This window comes from Pseudophryne corroboree, chromosome 6 (assembly GCF_028390025.1).
Source record: "Pseudophryne corroboree isolate aPseCor3 chromosome 6, aPseCor3.hap2, whole genome shotgun sequence".
NCBI classification, from domain to species: Eukaryota; Metazoa; Chordata; class Amphibia; order Anura; family Myobatrachidae; genus Pseudophryne; species Pseudophryne corroboree.
The window spans coordinates 259,915,100-259,939,031 of NC_086449.1; the positions used below are offsets into that span (position 1 = coordinate 259,915,100).

Sequence of the window (23,932 nt, forward strand, 5' to 3'; positions counted from 1 at the left end):
AACGGACACCTGTGGGGAAGGTGGTAAGGAACAAATTTCCCTCTTAGCATGGGGCGGTTAAACGTCTCCAGAAGACATGAGTGCTTTATTATTAATTCCGAAACGTGACTGCCAAAGAAGTATTAGGAAGCCATTACATCATCAGGGTATGGCCGCAAATATGTACACAGATTTCCCCTGCTTGCCTGCTTCTGATGTCTAAAATTATGCAGAAGTAAGGGGAAAAACATGTCATTAAAGTACCTACACACATTCATCTGTTTAACTGCAGCGAGTAAATACGTATAGAACAATCTGTATCATTTCCCCAGGCACATTAATCTGCATTACAGCAGCAAAAAGCCATTTAAACGCAGAGTAAATAGCAAAATATGGTAGCTAGAAACAATTTAAGTTGTCACGTGACTTCATATCGTTCACTTGCATGGTGGATTATATCATCTAAAACTACTGGATGTGCAAATAAATTGGGACAGATTAGGATTTTTGCTGTGTTAAATTTTTATTATTTTAAAAAGTAAGCTGAATTATTTGCATACTATTAATTATTAATATTACCACCAGCAGCTACAATAACCTGTTTTCCCACAGTAGTGTATCTGTAACACGTTTTCCACATATATTACTTATCCCACCATCATGAAACCAGACTTAGGGGTATATTTAATTGCAGTTGAAAGCTGCTGTCTGTCGGAAAGACGGCAGTTTTCTACTTTTTTAGGTCAGAAGGGGTTCCTACCTATTCAATATACCCCAAAATATCCAACAAGTTGGCAATTCCGACTTGTCGGAAAGCATGTGGATCGGCGGAGTAGCCGCCGATCCGCGTGCTTCTGTTAGAATCGGGGCCAAACCTGACAGGTTTTGTCCCCCTTTCTGACCATTTCAATCGACTTTAAAAAAAAGTCAGATTGAGATGAGGGACCTGAGAGGAGGAGACGGGGAGAGCCGCGGGAGAGCAGCGGCTACAGCACAGCGCAGCAGGAGGATGGGGCACCGCCGCCGCTCACGGCAGCGTCCACCCGGCTGCAGCAAGCGAGGTCCCGCTTGCTGGAGCTGGGTGGACGCTGCCGTGAGGTCTGGCGGCGGTGCCACATTTTCCTGCTACGGTGCTACGCTGCTGTAGCCGCTGCTCTCCCGTGTCTCCCCACTGCTCTCCCCACCACCTCCTCTCAGGTCCCTCATCTCAATCCAACTTTTTTAAAGTCGGATTGAGATGGACAGGAACGACCAAATCCTGTTGGATTTGGCCGTTCATAGAATAGCCCTTGTCGGATCCATTCCGACAAATGCATGTCAGAATGGATCCGACTTTAATTGAATATACCCCTTATTATGTTAGCCTGGGTACACAGACTATATGTTGTCCGATCCAACATCCTGCGCTATATCGTTCAGTGTGTACGGCTGACCGACATCTCGTGCCGTCGGCCACAATACCCGGATCTTTAAATATGTACCCAGCTTAAGAGATGAAACAATCCATGTTTTCATGCTTAAGTATTGTTATTACCCCAAATTGGAGTTTAAATTAGGGAAGTTCCTAGTGTGCCGAAGATCAAGGTTATGCTGGAAAATTCCATCACCATATTGGAAGTTCTTCTCCAGTGATTTCCAAACATAACCTTCTCCACTGATCACTGGTTCAGTTTTTTGGCCTATAGCAAGTGAGTTTTCTTTCATTATAGTTTTAAGTCCTTCTTAAAGTTCTCCTAATTTACACTAGTACATCACCAGCTGCGCTGCTAAGTCTAAGGGGCCCATTTACTAAAGATCAATGCAGAACGATTTTAAATTGTTCAACATCGATGTCGTGTTCCAGGGTCTAAATTGCGTATTTACGAACAGATAATAAAAAAAAATAAAAAAATAAAGAAATGTCAAAATTATGTCAAAAAAATGTTTGTTCGTAAATGTGTGATTTAGACCCTGCACACAACATCGATGTTGACGGATTTAAAAACAATCAACATCAATCTTTAGTAAAATTACCCCTAAAGCTGGGACACATTAGACGATATATATCGTTCTGACCCAGATCGGAACGATATATCAGCCATATTGTCTAATATGCACCAGCGATCATGCCCTTCTGCCAATTGTTTGCTAAGTTGTCCCTTCAGGCGTGCTGAGCACCCAATAGGACGATCCTGGCAACATCATCACCAGGCCTAAATGCTGCCACAAACGATATATCGCAAAGTGTGTATCGTGAAATATATCGCTCAGTGTGTACGGCAGATCGATATATCGTTATATTGGTCGTGCTGTCGGCTGAGTACACACATCGTTTAGTGTGTACACACCTAAACATTTATCTATCTAATCTGCCTGGTGGGAACAAATATCTGGTAAGTATGGGAGGAAATGACAAATAACCATTTGCTCCAAAACACTGGAAAACAGACAATGGGCATTCAGACAAATTGGTTAAATCTGTTTCATTTTTGTACATTTTCCAGCGTTTGAGAGCAAATGGTTGATCATTTGCTCCCAGACATTACCAGATTTGTGTTCCCACCAGACAGATTAGACAGATAAAATCTTTAGGTTATTGCTTTTTTATCTGGACAAATAATACTTTTTTTGAAATCAATACTTATATGTCCATATACACTTATCCTAACTTAGCCATGCCAAGCATCCCCAAGAGACTGTTTCACAAAGTATGCATCTTATTTGCATCACTAATGCAATAAAAGAACAATTAGTGGCAGCCTGAATACTGACACTGGTATTTATTTATTTATATATTTATTTACTTACTAAATAAATTTACTTACTTAATAAATTTATTTACTGGTATTTATTTATGGTATTTATAGCTTTATGTGAGACTCAGCCGCCAATCTAGGTAACAGCAAATCAAAGTCCCGATAAGACTATATACCAATTCCTTTGTGACAAAATGATTCATATATAGTGTGCCTGGTACACTGTAAGCAACTTCGTACAGATGTGTCCTCATACATACATCTTCAAGTTGCCACTCGAGATGCCTAGTATGAGACAGAAAGTGCAAAATGCCTGGCGTGACTGAGTCCGTTCAACTATGTTAGCATCAGGCGTCTTTTTTGGCGAAAATGTTTTTGGGTTTTTTTGCAAGCGAATAGGACACACAAGCAGACTCTGCTGTTTAAAATAGTATGTGGCGTATATGGCTGTATCTGCATACGAAATGGTAAATGGCAGCATAGCATTTCGTATAAAGATACAGCCGCAGTCGCACACAGAATATAGGAATGCCGCTTATAATTTCAAACAGCATAAGCCGCATCTTTTGCGTATAAAACACATTTTAATGGAAAAAAACCGCACGAAAAGACGCTTGGCGCTGCAGAGTCATGCCACGACACAGTGTGACTAGAAGAGTTGTTGAACGTGCAGGGAGGCTAGATGTATGTGGACACATTTGTAGTTAGTCCAGTAAGAGTTCTAATATATGAGACAGTTTTCTATGGTCTTATAATGGACCTCAAAATACCTCAGATGCTTTCATTGTTCCAGTGATATACTACTTCGGCCCATAGTTAAATCATAGTTCAATAACAATGTTTATACAGTGTGTAACAATCTCCTATTGTGTATATGGCAGTTCTAAGGTTGCAGATGGTAATGTCAAATTATGTTTGGAGTAGATGGCTATATGCAGGGGCGTAACCAGAATTTTGTGGGCCACATAGCAATAAATTAATTGGGCCCCTGTCCCAATGCTTCTTTAGAGGCACCTATCCGCAGCAGTTATTAATTTTATGCCCCATAATAGTGCCCTGGCTCATTTTCAAAACCACAGTAGTGCTCTAGTTAATATTATGCCTCATAGTAGTGCCCTAGTTCATATTATGCCTCATAGTAGTGCCCTAGTTAATATTATGCCCCACAGTAGTGCCCTAGTTAATATTATGCCTCATAGTAGTGCCCTAGTTCATATTATGCCTCATAGTAGTGCCCTAGTTCATATTATGCCTCATAGTAGTGCCCTAGTTAATATTATGCCCCACAGTAGTGCCCTAGTTAATATTATGCCCCATAGTAGTGCCCTAGTTCATATTATGCCCCACAGTAGTGCCCTAGTTCATATTATACCCCACAGTAGTGCCCTAGTTAATATTATGCCCCATAGTAGTGCCCTAGATCATATTATGCCCCACAGTAGTGCCCTAGTTAATATTATGCCTCATAGTAGTGCACTAGTTAATATTATGCCCCATAGTAGTGCCCTAGTTAATATTATGCCCCACAGTAGTGCCCTAGTTAATATTATGCCCCATAGTAGTGCCCTAGTTAATATTATGCCCCATAGTAGTGCCCTAGTTAATATTATGCCCCACAGTAGTGCCCTAGTTAATATTATGCCCCATAGTAGTGCCCTAGTTGATATTATGCCCCACAGTAGTGCCCTAGTTAATATTATGCCCCATAGTAGTGCCCTAGTTAATATTATGCCCCATAGTAGTACCCTAGTTTCAAAGATGTTAAGCAGCATATTGCCAGTGACTGCGTACTACAAATGGAATGCCAAAAGGCAGAGCTACAGTATGTAATATGTTTTAAAGAAAATCAGTGAATACATATATTCCTAAGCAAAACTAAGTGAAAGAGTTGAATATTGTATAATTTAAATAATTTGGCATAATTAGAATTTCATATAGCACTCCATTTAATGAGTAAACTGAACTCACTTGTACATATAAATACATCTGGTGATATATCTATCAAAAGCATAAAAATAACCTTTAATGTGAGATATTTTTCATAAATATGTTTTATAAATATTTTTATATATGATTCATGTGCTTATTGATTCAGGTTTATATACCATATTTCTCACTTTGGAGGAGATAGGTACAAGAGAACCTATAATAGTGCTTTTTAATAAATGAATATTGTTTTCCTACTGGTGTCACAAAAAAAGGCGTAAATGTGTACACCAAAACTGCAGATGAATCATGATCTGTTACGAAAGAACAAAGTGAAATGAGCCTTAGTGGTGTATGTAGCTGGCTGTCAGTACTGTGAACAGGCGTGATATGGGAAAATAAGGCTTTAGGAGGCAGACGTACTAAGTCTTGGAGAGTGATAAAGTGGAGGGAGTTAAAGTGCCAACCAATCAGCTCATGTCATTTTTCAAATGCAGCCTCTAGCATGGTAGTTAGGAGCTGACTGGTTGATACTTTCTCTCTCCAAGGTTTAGTACATCTCCGCCTAGATTTCAAAACGGTAATCATTTTAAAGAACAAACTCACACCCTATTACATATAACCAGGGGCACCAGGACGTTCAGGTCGGTGGGTGGGTTGGGGTGGGGGGAGGGGCGGGCGGAGGGAGGTGAGGGTTTTAAAGTTACATTATGGCACTTGTTATATATTTTATACAATTATTTGTTTTCCTTCCATTTCCACCCAGATGTATTAAAAATCACATCGAGAGACAGGCGCTCCAATAGGAGCCTACCCCTGCAATGTTTAAAGTAAAGTATGCACACATAAGCGATCATGTTACTTTATGCTGCAAACCTACTCAGCATGTGCAGTTCATTAGATAGTATGTGCGTGAGTGCCTGTTATCAGGGAGGTAGCCGGAGAATCCACTCATAGCTCCCACCCTGTCTGAGGATGTGCACAGAGGGTAGTAGGACTTGACTCTTTCCTCTTACAGGGTACATTTTCAGCTAAACCTGGTGGGAAACGACAGGGGGGGGGGGGGGGGGGTTGTGTGGTCAGGGGTGCTGTGAGGGAGTGGGGTTGGGTCCAAGGTGGGGTTAGGAGGGACGAAGGGGGAGCTGAGGGGAAAGAGTGGAGGAAGAAACACATGAAGTGGAAGGTAAGAAGTACAAGCACACTGTAGTGGATGGAGCTAGGTGCAGGGGGGTGGGAGGGCCCAGGAGGCAGGTGGAGAAGGGCTATGGGAAGAGAGGAAGTGGAGCAGCAGGAAAGCGTACTATTTACGTGCAGATACTACAGACATCTTGTCTGTGGTAACCCTACAGGGCGCTCCGCCATACAGTACATTGACTGGCGCCTCTCAAATGTTTTGGAGGGCGAGCTGCCCTCTTTACCCCCTCCTCCCCAGTTCTGACACCTATGCATATGGCCCTCAATGTCTGCACATCTGTAACCAAATAACATGAAAAATAGGATTTTGATAACCTACCGGTAAATCCTTTTCTCCTAGTCCGTAGAGGATGCTGAGGATGACATCAAGACCATGGGATATAGACGGGATCTGCAGGAGACATGGGCACTCTAAAGACTTTTCATTGGGTGTGAACTGGCTCCTCCCTCTATGCCCCTCCTCCAGCCCTCAGTTGTAGGAACTATGGCCCTCATTCCGAGTTGTTCGCTCGGTATTTTTCATCGCATCGCAGTGAAAATCCGCTTAGTACGCATGCGCAATGTTCGCACTGCGACTGCGCCAAGTAACTTTACTATGAAGAAAGTATTTTTACTCACGGCTTTTTCTTCGCTCCGGCGATCGTAATGTGATTGACAGGAAATGGGTGTTACTGGGCGGATACACGGCGTTTCAGGGGCGTGTGGCTGAAAACGCTACCGTTTCCGGAAAAAACGCAGGAGTGGCCGGGGAAACGGTGGGAGTGCCTGGGCGAACGCTGGGTGTGTTTGTGACGTCAACCAGGAACGACAAGCACTGAAATGATCGCACAGGCAGAGTAAGTCTGGAGCTACTCTGAAACTGCTAACTCGTTTGTAATCGCAATATTGCGCGTACGTCGGTCGCAATTTTAAGAAGCTAAGATTCACTCCCAGTAGGCGGCGGCTTAGCGTGTGTAACTCTGCTACATTCGCCTTGCGAGCGAACAACTCGGAATGAGGGCCTATGCCCAGGGAGACTGACATTTCGAGGAAAGGAATTACTTAACTAGTGGTGAGATATCTACCAACTCACACCCTCAACCATGCCGCACACATTGCATTCAACATAACACACGCCAACAGGCATGAAGTAATTGCAGCAACATGTTGAAACCAAGATAACACAACTTGTGTAACTGTAATAACTAAACTGCAGGTAAAGTACGCACTGGGACGGGCGCCCAGCATCCTCTACGGACTAGGAGAAAAGAATTTACCGGTAGGTTATCAAAATCCTATTTTCTAATACGTCCTAGAGGATGCTGGGGACGACATCAAGACCATGGGGTCTATACCAAAGCTCCAGTACGGGCGGGAGAGTGCGGATGACCCTGCAGCACCGTTTGACCAAACTTTAGGTCCTCATCGGCAAAGGTGTCAAACTTGTAGAACTTAGCAAATGTGTTTGATCCTGACCAAGTAGCTGCTCGGCAAAGTTGTAATACCGAGACCCCCCGGGCAGCCGCCCAGAATGAGCCCACCTTCCTAGTGGAGTGGGCCTTTACCGACGTCGGTAACGTCAATCCAGCCGTAGTACAGTATGAGCTTGCTGAATCGTATTTACAATCCAACGTGCAATAGTCTGCTTGGAAGCAGGACAGCCAATCTTGTTGTGATCATACAGGACAAACAGAGCCTGTTTTCCGTATACGAGCTGTTCTAGCAACATAGATTTTCAAAGCTCTAACCACATCTAGAGACTTTGAATCAGTGAATGTGTCAGTAACTACTGGCACCACAATAGGTTGGTTTATGTGAAAAGCAGAAACCACCTTTGGAAGAAAATGTTGGCGAGTCCACAACTCTGCCCTATCTTCGTGGAAAATCAGGTAAGGGCTCTTGTGAGACAAGGCCCCCAATTCAGACACCCGCCTTGTGAATGCCAATGCCAAAAGCATCACCACTTTCCAAGTGAGAAACTTCAACTCTATCTTTTGTAGAGGCTCAAACCAACCCGATTGAAGGAACTGCAACACCACGTTAAGGTCCCATGGTGCCACTGGAGGCACGAATGGAGGCTGGATGTGCAGATCCCCTTTCACGAAGGTCTGAACCTCTGGAAGAGAGGCCAATTGTTTTTGGAAGAACACTGACACGGCCGAAATTTGGACCTTGATTTATCCCAATCGTAGGCCCGTCTCCACACCATCCTGCAAAAAATGGAGAAAACGTCCCAAGTGAAACTCTTCCGTAGGAGCTTTCTTGGATTCACACCAAGACACATTTTCTCCAAATACGGTGGTAATGTTTTGACGTTACTCCCTTTCTGGCCTGAATAAGGGTGGGGATGGCCTCCTTAGAAATACTCTTTCCTGGCTAGGATACGGCGCTCAACAGCCATGCCGTCAAACGTAGCCGCGGTAAGTCTTGGTACACACACGGCCCCTGCTGCAGCAGGTCCTCCCGAGGAGGAAGAGGCCGAGGATCTCCTATGAGTAACTGCTGAAGATCTGGGTACCAAGCCCTTCTTGGCCAGTCTGGGGCAATGAAGATTGCTCGAACTCTTGTCTTTGTTATGATCATGAGTACTTTTGGGATCAGCGGAAGTGGAGGGAAAACATACACTGACGGAAACACCCACTGGGTCACCAGTGCATCCACTGCTACTGCTTGAGGGTCTCTCGACCTGGAACAGTATCTCTGAAGCTTCTTGTTGAGACGAGACACCATCATGTCTATTTGAGGAACTCCCCAAAGACTTGTCACCTCTGCGAAGACTTCTTGGTGGAGGCCCCACTTTCCTTGATGGAGATCGTGTCTGCTGAGGAAGTCTGCTTCCCAGTTGTCTACTCCCGGAATGAATATTGCCGACAGAGCTTGTAGATGTTTTTCTGCCCAGCGGAGGATTTTTGTCGCCTCTGCCATTGCCGCTCTGCTTTTCGTTCCGCCCTGCCTGTTTATGTATGCGACTGCTGTTACATTGTCCACCTGGATCTGCACGGAACGGTCTTGAAGAAGATGTACCGCTTGTTGAAGGCCGTTGTAAATGGCTCTTAGCTCCAGCACATTTATGTGAAGCCAGGCTTCCTGATGTGACCAACGTCCCTGGAAGTTTTCTCCCTGAGAGACTGCTCCCCAGCCTCGGAGACTTGCATCCGTGGTTACTAGGACCCAGCCCTGAATGCCGAACCTGCGTCCCTCTAGCAGGTGAGAGCTGTGCAACCACCACAGGAGCTAAATCCTGTTTTTTGATGACAGGATTATCTTTCTGTGCATGTGTAGGTGTGACCCCGACCACTTGTCCAACAGGTCCCACTGGAATACTCTGGCATGGAACCTGCCAAACTATATGGCCTCGTAGGCTGCCACCATCTTCCCCAACAACCGAATGCACTGATGGATCGACACACTTGATGGTTTCAATATCTGTTTTACCATTTTCTGGATTTCCAGAGCCTTTTCCAGCGGAAGAAATACTCTCTGAACTTCTGTGTCCAGAATCATCCCGAGGAAAGACAACCTTGTCGTCGGTTCCAACTGTGACTTTGAGTAATTTATGATCCACCCGTGTTGTTGGAGTATTGACAGGGAGAGGGATATGTTTTGTAATAACTGCTCCCTGGATCTCGCTTTTATCAGGAGGTCGTCCAGATAAGGGATTATATTGACTCCTTTCTGACGAAGGAGGACCATCATCTCCGCCATCACCTTGGTGAATACCCTCGGCGCCGTGGAGAGAGGAGAGACCGAAAGGTAACGTCTGGAATTGGTAATGGCAATCCTGAATCGCGAATCTCAGATAAGCCTGGTAAGGAGGATAAATGGGAACATGCAGGTAAGCATCCTTTATGTCCACCAACACCAAGAAGTCTCCCTCCTCCAGACTGGCAATCACCGCCCGAAGTGATTCCATCTTGAACTTGAACCTTTTCAGGAAAAAATTCAGATTTTTTAGATTTAGGATCGGTCTGACGGAGCCGTCCGGCTTCGGAACAACAAAAAGGCTTGAATAAAAACCCCGCCCTTGTTGTGACAACGGTACCAGGACTATGACCTGGTCTTGACATAATTTTTTTTTGGATTGCCGCTGTTACTGCTTCTCTCTCTGGTGGAGAAGCTGGCAAGGTCGATTTGAAAAATCGGCATGGGGGAACGTCTTGAAACTCTAGTCTGTATCCCTGGGATACTATTTGCAACACCCAGGGGTCCAGGCCAGATAGAATCCAATCCTGGCTGAAGAGTATGAGACGTGCCCCCACCCGAGCGGCCTCCCGCAAGGGAGTTCCAGCGTCATGCTGGGGATTTGGCAGAATTAGGGGTAGACTTCTGCTCTTGGGAACCTGGAGGCGGTGTGGGCTTCTTTCCCCTTCCCCTACCTGCAAAGAAGGGGGAACCTCTCGTCTTTTTGTATTTATTGGGCCGAAAGGACTGCATTTGCGGGTGATAGGTCTTTTTTGCCGGTGCAGGCGCAGAGGGCAAAAATGTTGACTTACCTGCGGTAGCTGCCGAGACTAACGCATCCAGGCCATCGCCAAATAAGGCCTCACCTTTATATGGGAGAGCCTCCATGTTTTTTTTGGAATCTGCATCCGCGTTCCACTGGCGAATCCATAACGCCCGCCTAGCCGATACTGCCATGGCAGCGGCTTGCGAACTCAAGAGTCCAATATCCTTCATTGCTTCCAGCATGTAGGCGGCAGCGTCCTTGATATTCCCTAACTTAAGGAGTATCTCATCTTTATCAATCGTGACAATTTATGATGACACGCTTTCTGACCATTTTTCAATAGCGCGACATTTTTCAATGCGCAGGCAATAGTGGGCCTGAGCAGTGCACCATTGGTAACATAAATGGATTTCAATGTCGTTTCCATTTTGCGGTCTGCCGGCTCTTTAAGAGAAGCCGCGCCAGGAGCAGGGAGAATTACCTTCTTTGTCAACCTGGAAAGTGCACTGTCTAACACAGGGGGTGACTCCCATTTTTTCCTGTCTTCAACCAGGAAAGGATAAGCTATGTGAATCCTTTTGGGAATACAATTTTTTTTTACCAGGATTCACCCACATCCCTTCAAACAGAGCATTTAATTCGTGTGAAGGAGGGAACGTGACTTTGGATTTCTTTTCCTTACATAAATAAGCTTTCTCCTGAGGTACAGCAGGGCTTTCTGTAACCTCCAACACGTCCCTTATAGCCACAATCATATATTGTATACTTTTTGCCAATTTATGATCTATCTCTCTGGATTCACTATTGTCGACACAAGAATCAGAATCCGTGTCGGTATCAGTGTTTACACCATTTACAAATGGTCTCTTATGTGACCCAGAGGGGCCGCCCGCTTAAGGAATAACAGCATCCTGAAAAATCACATCTTCCACAGATTTTCTCCAGCATGCAGCCTTAGATTCAGACTTATCTAATCTACGGTTAATCAGATGCATACTGTCACGTAGCTCTTTCACCCATGCAGGCTCTTGGTGTGCCGGTAACGCCACCACAATACAACTCTGTGTCCCTAAAATGGCTTCCTCCGGGGAGGAACTCCCTGCCTCAGACATGCCTCACACGTGTACACCACACTCACAGAGACACTGGGACTTATTTTGGGGACAGACCCAAAGTAAAATCGGTCAGAGGGACACAGGATAGGAGCAGCCAGTTCACAAACCCAGCGCCAGTATGGCCTGTGAACACAGTATGTCCACAGCCCAAAAGCGCTTTTAAATAGTAATATGCACTATCAAATGCACCACAATCGCTTTGTGCCCCCCCTTTATAGCACCCTGTACTGGTCAGAAGTGGAGGAGAGGACCAGCGTGTTCTCTGCAGCCTGAGGAGAAAGAGAAAATGGCGCTGAGTAGTGTGATGGCTGCCTGAGGAAGAAGCTCCGCCCTTTTTACCTCAGAAACTTTTCATAATATTTATACTGGCGGGGCTAGGGCTGTGCCTGGGCATCTTATGCCCCCTTTTAGCCAGTTTGAGGTATTTTTCTTGCTGCCCAGGGCGCCCCCTTTCCGCGCCCTGCAGTGCCTGTGTGTGTGGGCAGCAATGGCGCGCTGCTCTCCCGCCAGCCGCGACGCACCTCAGCCGTCACTTACTTGATTGAAGATCATTCTTCTCATACTCACCTGTCTTCTGACTTCTGGCTCTGTGAGGAGAGTGACGGCGTGCTGTGGGAGTGAGCATCTAGACTCGGCTAGCGTTCAGTTCCCTTCAGGAGCTAATGGTGTCCTGTCAGCCAGAAGCAGAGCCATGAAACTCTGAGGAAGTTGGTTCTGCTTCTGCCCCCTCAGTCCCACGAAGCAGGGAGTCTGATGCCAGCAGATCTCCCTGAAAATAAAAAACCTAACATAAGTCTTTTCAGACAAACTCAGTAGAGCTCCTCAGAGTGCATCCAGTTGACCTGGGCACATTTCTAAAACTGAGGTCTGGAGGAGGGGCATAGAGGGAGGAGCCAGTTCACACCCAATGAAAAGTCTTTAGAGTGCCCATGTCTCCTGTGGATCCCGTCTATACCCCATGGGCTTGATGTCATCCCCAGCATCCTCTAGGACGTATGACAAATATAAATGAGAAAGTTGTGAGACTAGAACTTGTCTATATACAATATTACAAAAATAACTTAACAGTATTAATTGTCAATGTTCACAATTAAAATAAGATTTTACTCACCGGTAAATCTATTTCTCGTAGTCCGTAGTGGATGCTGGGACTCCGTAAGGACCATGGGATTAGCGGCTCCGCAGGAGACTGGGCACAAGTAAAGAAAGCTTTAGGACTACCTGGTGTGCACTGGCTCCTCCCACTAAGACCCTCCTCCAGACCTCAGTTAGGATACTGTGCCCGGAAGAGCTGACACAATAAGGAAGGATTTTGAATCCCGGGTAAGACTCATACCAGCCACACCGTATAACTCGTGATACTATACCCAGTTAACAGTATGATAACAACTGAGCCTCTCAACAGATGGCTCAACAATAACCCTTTAGTTAGGCAATAACTATATACAAGTATTGCAGACAATCCGCACTTGGGATGGGCGCCCAGCATCCACTACGGACTACGAGAAATAGATTTACCGGTGAGTAAAATCTTATTTTCTCTAACGTCCTAAGTGGATGCTGGGACTCCGTAAGGACCATGGGGATTATACCAAAGCTCCCAAACGGGCGGGAGAGTGCGGATGACTCTGCAGCACCGAATGAGCAAACTCTAGGTCCTCCTCAGCCAGGGTATCAAACTTGTAGACTCTTGCAAGAGTGTTTTAACCCGACCAAGTAACAGCTCGGCACATTTGTAAATCCGAGACCCCTCGGGCAGCCGCCCAAGAAGAGCCCACTTTCCTCGTGGAATGGGCTTTCACAGATTTAGGGTGCGGCATTCCAGCCGCAGAATGTGCAAGTTGAATCGTGCTACAGATCCAGCGAGCAATAGTCTGCTTAGAAGCAGGAGCACCCAGCTTGTTGGGTGCATACATGATAAATAGCGAGTCAGTTTTCCTGACTCCAGCCGTCCTGGAAACATATACTTTTCAGGGCCCTGACTACGTCCAGAAAACTTGGAATCCTCCAAGTCCCAAGTAGCCGCAGGCACCACAATAGGTTGGTTCACATGAAAAACTGATACCACCTTAGGAAGGAATTGGGAACGAGTCCTCAATTCCGCCTTATCCATATAGAATACAGATAAGGGCATTTGTATGACAAAGCCGCCAATTCTGATACACGCCTGGCCGACGCCACGGCCCACAGCATGACCACTTTCCACGTGAGGTATTGTAGCTCCACGGATTTAAGTGGCTCAACTCAATGCGACTTCAGGAAATCCAACACTACGTTGAGATCCCACGGTGCCACTGGAGGCACAAACGGGGGCTGACTATGCAGCACTCCCTTAACAAAAGTCTGAACTTCAGGCAGTGAAGCCAGTTCTATTTTGGAAGAAAATCGATAGAGCCGAAATCTGGACCTTAATGGAACCCAATTTTAGGCCCATAGTCACCTCTGACTTGAAGAAAGTGCAGAAAACGACCTAGCTGAAATTCCTCCATTTTGGCAATACTGGCCTCACAGCACGCAACATATTCCCGCCATATGCGGTGATAATGGTTTGTGTTCACTTCTTTCCTAGCTATAAATAGCGTAGGGATAACTTCCTCCGGAATGCCCTTTTCCTTCAGGATCCGGCGTTCAACCGCCATGCCGTCAAACGCAGCCGCGGTACGTCTTGGAACAGACAGGCCCCCTGCTGCAGCAGGTCCTGTCTGAGCGGCAGAGGCCATGGGTCCTCTGAGATCATTTCTTGGAGTTCTGGGTACCAAGCTCTTCTTGGCCACCCGGACCAATGAGTATAGTTCTTACTCCTCTCCTTCTTATTATTCTCCTTACCCTGGGTATGAGAGGCAGAGAAGGGAACACATACACCGACTGGTACACCCACGGTGTTACCAGAGCGTCTACAGCTATCGCCTGAAGGTCCCTTGACCTGGCGCAATATCTTTGTAGCTTTTTGTTGAGGCGGGACGCCATCCTGTCCACCTGTGGCCTTTCCCCACGGTGTACAATCATTTGGAAGACTTCTGGATGAAGTCCTCACTCTCTCGGGTGGAGGTCTGCTGAGAAAGTTCTCAGTTGTCCACTCCGGGAATGAACACTGCTGACAGTGCTAACACATGATTTTCCGCCCATCGGAGAATCCTTGTGGCTTCTGCCATCGCCATCCTGCTTCTTGTGCCGCCCTGTCGGTTTACATGAGCGACCGCCGTGATGTTGTCTGACTGGATCAGCACCGGCCGGTGTTGAAGCAGGGGTCTAGCCTGACTTAGGGCATTGTAAATGGCCCAAAGTTCCAGAACATTTATGTGTAGGGAAGTCTCCTGACTTTTCCATAGGCCTTGGAAGTTTCTTCCCTGTGTGACTGCCCCCCAGCCTTGAAGGCTGGCATCCGTGGTCACCAGGACCCAGTCCTGTATGCCGAATCTGCGGCCCCCTAGAAGATGTGCAGTCACCACCACAGCGACACCCTGGCCCTTGGAGACAGGGTTATCCGCCGATGCATCTGAGAATGCGACCCGGACCACTTGTCCAACAGATCCCACTGGAAGATCCTTGCATGGGACTTGGCGAATGGAAATTCTTCGTAAGAAGCTACCATCTTTCCCAAGGCTCGCGTGCATAGATGCCCCGATACCTGTATTTGTATTAGGAGGTCTCCGTCTAGAGACGCCAACTCCTTGGACTTCTCCTCCGGGAGAAACCCTTTTTATCCTGTTCTGTGTCCAGAACCATACCCAGGAACAGTAGACGCGTCGTAGGAACCAGCAGTGACTTTGGAATATTCAGAATCCAGCCGTGCTGTTGTAGCACTTCCCGAGATAGTGCTACTCCGACGAACAACTGCTCCCTGGACCTCGCCTTTATAAGGAGATCGTCCAAGTACGGGATAAGTACTTCGGCCATTACCTTGGTAAATACCCTCGGTGCCGGGGACAGACCAACGGCAACGTCTGGAATTGGTAATGACAATCCTGTACCACAATTTTGAGGTACACCTGGTGACGAGGGTAAATAGGGACATGCAGGTAAGTATCCTTGATGTCCAGTGATACCCTGAAATTTTCCAGGCTTGCAATAATCGCCCTGAGCGATTCCATTTTGAACTTGAACCTTCGTATATAAGTGTTCAAGGATTTCAATTTTAGAATGGGTCTCACCGAACCGTCTGGTTTCGGTACCACAACATTTTGGAATAGTAACCCCGGCTTGTTGAAAGAGGGGTACCTTGATTTCACCTGCTGGAAGTACAGCTTGTGAATTGCCGCCAGTACTACCTTTCTCCGAGGGCAGCAGGCAAGGCTGATGTGAGGCAACGGCGAGGGGGAGTCGTCTCGAACTCCAGCCTGTATCCCTGTGATACTACTTGCAGAACTTAGGGATCCACCTGTGGGCAAGCCCACTGATCCCTGCAGTTCCCGAGACGCGCCCCCACCGCACCTGTCTCCACCTGTGGAGCCCCAGCGTCATGCGGTGGACTCAGAGGAAGCGAAGGAAGATATTTGATCCTGGAACTGGCTGACTGGTGCAGCTTTTTCCTTCTTCCCTTGTCTCTGTACAGAAAGGAAGCGCCTTTGACCCGCTTGCTTTTCTGAAGCCGAAAGGACTGTACCTGAAAATACGGTGCTTTCTTTAGGCTTTTGTGAGGAAACCTGAGGTAAAAATTTTTCTTCCCAGCTGTTGCTGTGGATACGAGGTCCCAGAGACCATCCCCAAACAATTCCTCACCCTTATAAGGCAGAATCTCCATGTGCCTTTTAAATGCAGCATCACCTGTCCACTGCCGGGTTTCTACTACCCTCCTGGCAGAATGGACATTGCATTAATTCTGGATGCCAGCCGGCAAATATCCCTCTGTGCATCCTTTATATATAAGACAACGTCTTAAATATGCTCAATGTTAGCAAATATTATTATCCCTGTCTTAGCGTATTAATATTATCTGACAGGGTGTCAGACCACGCTGCAGCAGCACTATTTATGCTGAGGCAATTGCAGGTTTCAGTATATAACCTGAGTGTGTAAATACAGACTTCAGGATCGCCTCCTGCTTTTTATCAGCAGGTTCCTTCAAGGTGGCCGTATCCTAAGACGGCAGTGCCACCTTTTGACAAACGTGTGAGCGCCTTATCCACCCTAAGGGATATCTCCCAACGTGACCTATCCTCTGGCGGGAAAGGGTACGCCATCAGTAACTTTTTAGAAATTACCAGTTTCTTATCGGGGGAAACCACGCTTCTTTACACACTTCATTCATTCATCTGATGGGGGAACAAAACACTGGCTGCTTTTTCTCCCCAAAAATAAAACCCCTTTTATGTGGTACTTGGGTTTATGTCAGAAAATGCGTAACACATTTTTCATTGCCGATATCATGTAACGGATGTTCCTAGTGGATTGTGTATATGTCTCAACCCCGTCGACACTGGAGTCAGACTCCGTGTCGACATCTGTGTCTGCCATCTGAGGTAACGGGCGTTGTTTTGAGCCCCTGATGGCCTTTGAGACGCCTGGGCAGACGCGGGCCGAGAAGCCGGCTGTCCCACAGCTGTTACGTCATCCAGCCCTCCATGTAAGGAGTTGACACTGTCGGTCAATACCTTCCACCTATCCATCCACTCTGGTGTCGGCCCCACAGGGGGCGACATCCCATTTATTGGCCTCTGCTCCGCCTCCACGTAACCTTCCTCATCCAACATGTCGACACAGCCGTACCGACACACCGCACACACACAGGGAATGCTCTGACTGAGGACAGGACCCCACAAAGTCCTTTGGGGAGACCGAGAGAGAGTATGCCAGCACACACCAGAGCGCTATATAATGCAGGGATTAACACTATAATTGAGTGATTTTTCCTCAAATAGCTGCTTGTATACATATATTGCGCCTAAATTTAGTGCCCCCCCTCTCTTTTTAACCCTTTGAGCCTGAAAACTACAGGGGAGAGCCTGGGGAGCTGTCTTCCAGCTGCACTGTGAAGAGAAAATGGCGCCAGTGTGCTGAGGGAGAAGCCCCGCCCCCTTTTCGGCAGACTTTCTCCCGCTTTTTCTGTGATACTGGCAGGGGTAATTTTACATCTATATAGCCTCTGGGACTATATATGATGTATATTTTGCCAGCCAAGGTGTTATTTATTGCCCTCAGGGCGCCCCCCCCCAGCGCCCTGCACCCATCAGTGACCGAAATGTGAGGTGTACATGAGGAGCAATGGCGCACAGCTGCAGTGCTGTGCGCTACCTTGGTGAAGACCGAAGTCTTCTGCCGCCGATTTTCCGGACCTTCTTCGTGCTTCTGGCTCTGTAAGGGGGACGGCGGCGCGGCTCCGGGAACGAACACCAAGGTCGGGTCCTGCGGTCGATCCCTCTGGAGCTAATGGTGTCCAGTAGCCTAAGAAGCCCAAACTACCACCTGTTAGGTAGGTTCGCTTCTTCTCCCCTTAGTCCCTCGCTGCAGTGAGTCTGTTGCCAGCAGATCTCACTGAAAATAAAAAACCTAAATAAACTTTCTTTCTAGGTGCTCAGGAGAGCCCCTAGTGTGCATCCAGCTCAGCCGGGCACAGAAATCTAACTGGGTATAGTATCACGAGTTATACGGTGTGATTGGTGTGGCTGGTATGAGTCTTACCCGGGATTCAAAATCCTTCCTTATTGTGTCAGCTCTTCCGGGCACAGTATCCTAACTGAGGTCTGGAGGAGGGTCTTAGTGGGAGGAGCCAGTGCACACCAGGTAGTCCTAAAGCTTTCTTTAGTTGTGCCCAGTCTCCTGCGGAGCCGCTAATCCCATGGTCCTTACGGAGTCCCAGCATCCACTTAGGACGTTAGAGAAAATATCAAATATGTTTTGAACTAAACACACAGAGCCCTTCGGGTAATGCCTGACTGATGACTTTCACCCATCCCAAGTCATCCTAGGCGCATTATAACAAGTCACAGAGACATACGGCAATATGGTACTTGGAAAATGGAGCTGGATGCCGGCTATTCTGTCACAAGAGACAATAATTACTCACCTTCATAATAGCTTTTCTTTCTATGATCCAGCTACACTGCAGGAACATAAATCTGTCTGTGTCTTGCTCTGGCAAATTAATATTGTTTCATAATGTGTGCTAGTTTATGTGCTAACTACTGAGATATATGGCAGATGTGTATTCTTCTACATCTGGCCCAATTATGCTCTATTATATTATTACATGCATCGATGGGGCACTTGTAAGAAGATGCAGTGTTCACAATCACCCTTTTTACTAATAGAATAAATCTTTTTTTTTTTGCTTGAAGTCCCTAACCTAAATGTATATACTCTCCCTATAGTATACAGGTAAAAAGTGGTGCAACGTAAACCCAGCGACACACTCTATAGCTCGTTCAATACAGCGTTTCTGCGTTTAGCACACATAATCCAAAAGTATGACTCTTCCTTTACCCAGATCATAACTAAAGTACTAGATATAAGATAATGAAACAACAACATTGCAACAAATATGGGACAACTATAATTAAAAATGTATGTGTATACATATAAATTTAGTCCAAAAAATAAATGTAGTGTGCAAACGGGAAGGCACCTTGATGCGGTGGCAAATTTTAATGCTGAAAGGGTTAAAAAGTGCCATCTGCATTCTCACTGCAGCATAAGATACACATATAGATAAATACAGTTTCAGTATCCCCACATTGCTTTTTAATTGGAAAATCCATGGTGCACAGAGCGTGTAGCTATAAATGAAGCGATCCCATTCAGTGACAAGTAATGAGAGGTAGTCTGCCAAAAAGGGCTCAGGATGGATGCAGGGGCACGGAGGAGGCAACTCCCGCCAGCAGCAGATCATTTTATAGCCATTAATAAATGTACTTGGGGTTCAGAGGATGGTGAAAGATTTTTGGATGAGAACCTCTAGCTAACTAAAAGGCATACATCAGTGTCTAGCCCAAGCCACCCATAATATGTTTACAGAAATATATATATAGTGTTTTTTCTACCTCTCTCTTAAGTCATCCAGGCAGCGCTGCAAGTGAACCTCTCCAGCTGTAATAAGTACGTGTTCTCCTGTCTCCTGAATCAAGACTTCTACACACGGGTCAGCCTGGTTTAAGAGCTTCATTCCTTTCACCAATTGCGGCATTTCACCTGGAAAACAAATGACATATGCTGAAGGTACATTTGTAAGCAGGGACCTACAGTATGCACATTAGTTTACGGCTTGCTAATTAACCTCTTGTTTACTGAGTAACTGAAGAACTACTCTATCCAAAATGTAATATTGTATGTGTTAAAAATGAAACGTTCATGGAACAATATTCGCATTTGTAAGATTCCCTGAAGACTCCAATTAACCCACTCTGCCCTTCTGTACCTCAGCATCACTCACTTGTTTAATACAGGCAGCAGAGTATTCAATGCCCCTACCTCCTGAAATCGCCACTCTTATCTAGCACATAATAAAGGGAAGCACATAGAGTAGGACAACTTTTCCTGGACAAGGTGTAGCAGGGGGAAGCAAAACGTGGGCGCCAATATTAAACATAAGAAATGTATTATGAAACTAAGTGATTCATCGCGCCCTACGGGCGCTCTTCACAACGTCTTAAGGGGCTACGCCCCCTTAACCCTTGCACGCCTTTGTGGTGTGCAATATTTGTATTATATGGAGTATTACCTCCAATCATAATTGTGTGAGTGGTTAAATATTGCACGGACAAAGGGCGTGCAATGGTTAAGAGGTCGAAGCCCCTTGCAACGGCGTGAACAGCACACGCAGGGCCTGATGAATCACCTAGTAGGTGCTGTGGTTGGGGGAGTGGCGGGTGCGGGGGAGACGAAGATGGGGGAGGGGCGGTTGCAGGGGTGCTGCGGGTGGGGGAGGGGTGGGTGTGTGGCTGCCGCAGGTGGGGGTCCGGAGCCACCGCGGGTGGGGGAGGAGCAGTTGCGGGGGTGCCACGGGTGGGGGCGGGAGTGCTGCTGGTGAGAGAGGGGTCCGGAGCCACCGCGGGTGGTGGAGGGAGGGTGTGGGGGTGCACTGCACACCCACTGCACTGTTGCCTCTTACATTGATTCAGCGTCCAGACATTACCCTCCATGATATCACCCACTCTATCCGTTACATTAGCCATATCGGGGCTTCCAGGCTGGCAGCCCAGGTGCTGTGCTGCGGAGTTAGGGCCTCTAGGAATCTGGGCGCGGCTGTGGGGGGGAGGCACTTCTGTGACATCACGTGCAGAGGAGGCTCTGGGGCTCAGAGTATGCGGAGCAGAGAGAACTATGAAAGCCTTCCGCTGCGCCGCTTTCATACACATCTATGCCGGTGACTGCAACAGCTTTTGTTCCACCTGCGCTGCGGCTAGGGAGTGGGAATTGTTGATACCGGAGGGGGCAGGCAGACTGGCAGCAGAACAAAGGACGCTGCAAAGGATTTTTTTCCCCTTATCTACAACGCAGAGACTTGCTGCAGATGCAGTGGCATACCCTCCAACTGTACCTTTTTGGCAGCTACAGTACCTTCTTTTTATGGTCTGTACTGATTTGTGGCTCTCCAATCTTCCATTGAAAGTATAGGAAAAGGGACGTGGCCACGCCACTGTACCCGTGGCCACGCCACTGTACCCGTGGCCACGGCCCTTTTTGAATTTGTACAGATTTTTATGTGTAAATTGTTGGAGGGTATGTTGCTGCAGATGCAGTGGGCCTATTTTGGGGTGTGGGCCAGGAGCTGCAGCTCCATCAGCCCCATTGTTAATCCTGCTCTGGGAGCACACAGCAGTCAAAGGGCAGAACCTCCCATTGGATGCAACCTGTGTGGGAGGGCGTTTCTTCCCCAATCAGCTGTGGACTGGGTGTGATAGACCTGCTGCTAACCCAATGAGAGCTCCTAGCCATGCCCAGCGTTATACACACAGTCACTCTGAGCTATTATATAGGAGATACTGATGGAGCCCTAGTAATGCATGGATATAGAGATTCATTTACTAAAACAGAGAATTGGTGATGTTCCGAAAATGATAGACAGCATATGATTGGTAGCTATGGGCAACATCACCAATCCTCTGTTTTAGAATCTTTAGTAAATTTACCCCATAAAGTACACTGTCCAGGTGGAAAGAGCTGTCAGAAGACATTCACACCTAAACTTGTAGTCTTGCCATAAGCAGTCACACTGGCATTAAGGGGCAGATTTACAGAGTGATATTCTCGTTATCACTCGTTACAAATGATAAGCAGTGCTCCAGCTATCAGCTCCTGTTACGTGTTTGAAAAATGACAGGATCTGATTGGCTGGGGCACCATTTAACATTCGTAACGAGTGATAACAAGAATATCACTGGTTGTTAAATCTGCTCCTAAGTCTGTTATATAAAACAGCAATGACAATAGCACACTCTGAAAGGAAGAGGCTTGAGGGGGCGGAATAAGGAATTAGTTTGTAAACGTGCTGATTTGCAGCGTGATTTAAAGCTATTTTTTATTTATTTATTTTTTTACAGACAAACCTAACCTGATTTTAGCTTTTTACCCCTACTCACTCTTGGAGTGAAAATAATCATTATTTTTCTCCTGAAAGTCCTTTCAGAGCACTGAATACTAGATCTTATAAATACAAAAGTATTGGAATCTAAGTATTACGTGTTTCACCCACACAGATCCTTTTACAGGACCCATTTGTGACCATATACTTTGCTGTGCAATGTTACAGTGAATATGTAGAGCTGTGGCACTTAGCACACGGCTATCATCAGGTCCACCGACTTTACAATAAACGTATATATTCTCCACAGACAGAAATAGAAGGCAGCAGAGGTGCCCAGACCAGGGACTGTTTTGGTCTAGTTTATAATTACTGGATATTCTGCTTTGAAGCACAGATACTTCCGATTTTAATTTACACTGATGTGTGTACATAATGTCTCACATAAAAGCTGTTATAAATAAATAGCACAGAGAAAGCCAACAAGTAATTGGAAGTGGATCAAGCTGGCGCGGACGTGACTGTGGTGAATAGTACTTAGCAGGTATTAAGTGGCCCCGGTTTATATTCACCACAGAAGCCAATAGCTTTATTTCTTGACGGGGAACTGAGTCAGAGTAGATTAAGAGAACCACTTAAAGAAACTGCAAACCTAACGATAAAAAGCTTAAAACACACTGCTGGAAGGAGGTGGATGGTCAGCAAAAAACATACACAGAATGTGGACGAGTGGACAAATGTTTTATGATGTTAATATACATAAAAATAAAAATCCCTGTAAATAAAATCTATGTATTATTCATGAACTAGTGTTTGCCAGAGGCTTCGCTTGCGTGGATGTCTTATTGCTCAGTGGAACTAATTTTACAAAGATAGTAGTGCCATCTAATATTGTAATGTATATTTTATATTGTACACGTTGATCCCAAAATTTCTTTGTAAACAATACTTGCAGTTTTTCCTTCAGGGATTAACACAAAAAGATGCTTGGGAATACTAACACGTGAGCAAGCCATGTAAAGCTGGCCATGGGAGAAGCAGCTGGTCCTGAGATCTAAGTTTGCAGTACTGAGCATTTGCCCCTGCAACTTGTTCATCGTCACAGCGAAGCAGATGCTTACAGGAAACTGTAGACACTTGAACTGAAAAGGAAACTTGCTGGGGATAAGGGGTATACATGGTATAAACAGTGTCTCCCTTGTGTTGCATCCTGTTAGAATCTCTGCCTCAATTAGCTTCCTCTACAGAAATATTTCTCTAATAGCTCAGAGGACAATGAGACACTTGCCCATTTTCCCAATACATACAGTATAGAGGAAATAGTGCCCATTCAAAGCATTCTCTGATACCAGGAATCCCATGATGGAAAGCAAGAACAACCTTCTGTAGTACTATAAGTTTAAATGTAAATTTAAAAAAAAAGGTATCCGGTCTCTAGGTCGACAGTCATTAGGTCGACCACGATTGATCGCATGCATTAGGTCGACAGGGTTTCTAGGTCAACCTGGTCACTAGGTCGACATGCGTTTTTCACAATTTGTTTAATTTTTTTAAACTTTTCCATGTTTTACGATCCATGTGGACTACAATTGGGAATGGTAACCTGTGCCGATGTCGACCTTGCTAATGTCAACCTAATGCTTGTGTCGACCAATAGTGGTCGACCTAGACACGGTCGACCCTACGAACCACATCTAAAAATAAAACCTGTTACAAAATGTTTGACTTATAAGTGATGCTTTTATATTATTATTTTCCTTTATTTATATGGCGCCACAAGGGATACGCAGCGCCCAATTACAGAGTACATAAATGAAAAATCAAAACACAACAATAGTGACTTACAGTTGAAGACAATATAGGACAAGTACACAGTAAATAAACACTGACATAAGTATCAGGGTGGCAGAAAACCGCGGGATTAGGTGCCGTCGAGGATGGTTAGAGAAAAGAATAAGCACGAGGGTTGAGGGCCCTGCTCGTGAGACCTTACATTCTAAAACATTTATATTTATAAAACCTTGTGAATTATATTTGATAAGATTAATATTTACAGATTTCTCCAATTAATATTTAAATAAAATGAAGTGCAAAATCTGTG

At 45.9% G+C, this 23,932-nt stretch overlaps 1 protein-coding gene across 1 annotated transcript in view; it reads right to left on the reverse strand.

The window, feature by feature from the left end:
• The window catches only part of EFL1 (elongation factor like GTPase 1), a 651,720-nt gene that overhangs the window by 104,997 nt on the left and 522,791 nt on the right, over positions 1 to 23,932 (reverse strand). Inside the window, exon 17 of the mRNA XM_063925942.1 lies at positions 19,352 to 19,499. Within this exon, the coding sequence (XP_063782012.1) occupies positions 19,352 to 19,499 (148 nt within the window). The remainder of the gene's footprint in view (positions 1 to 19,351; positions 19,500 to 23,932) is intronic.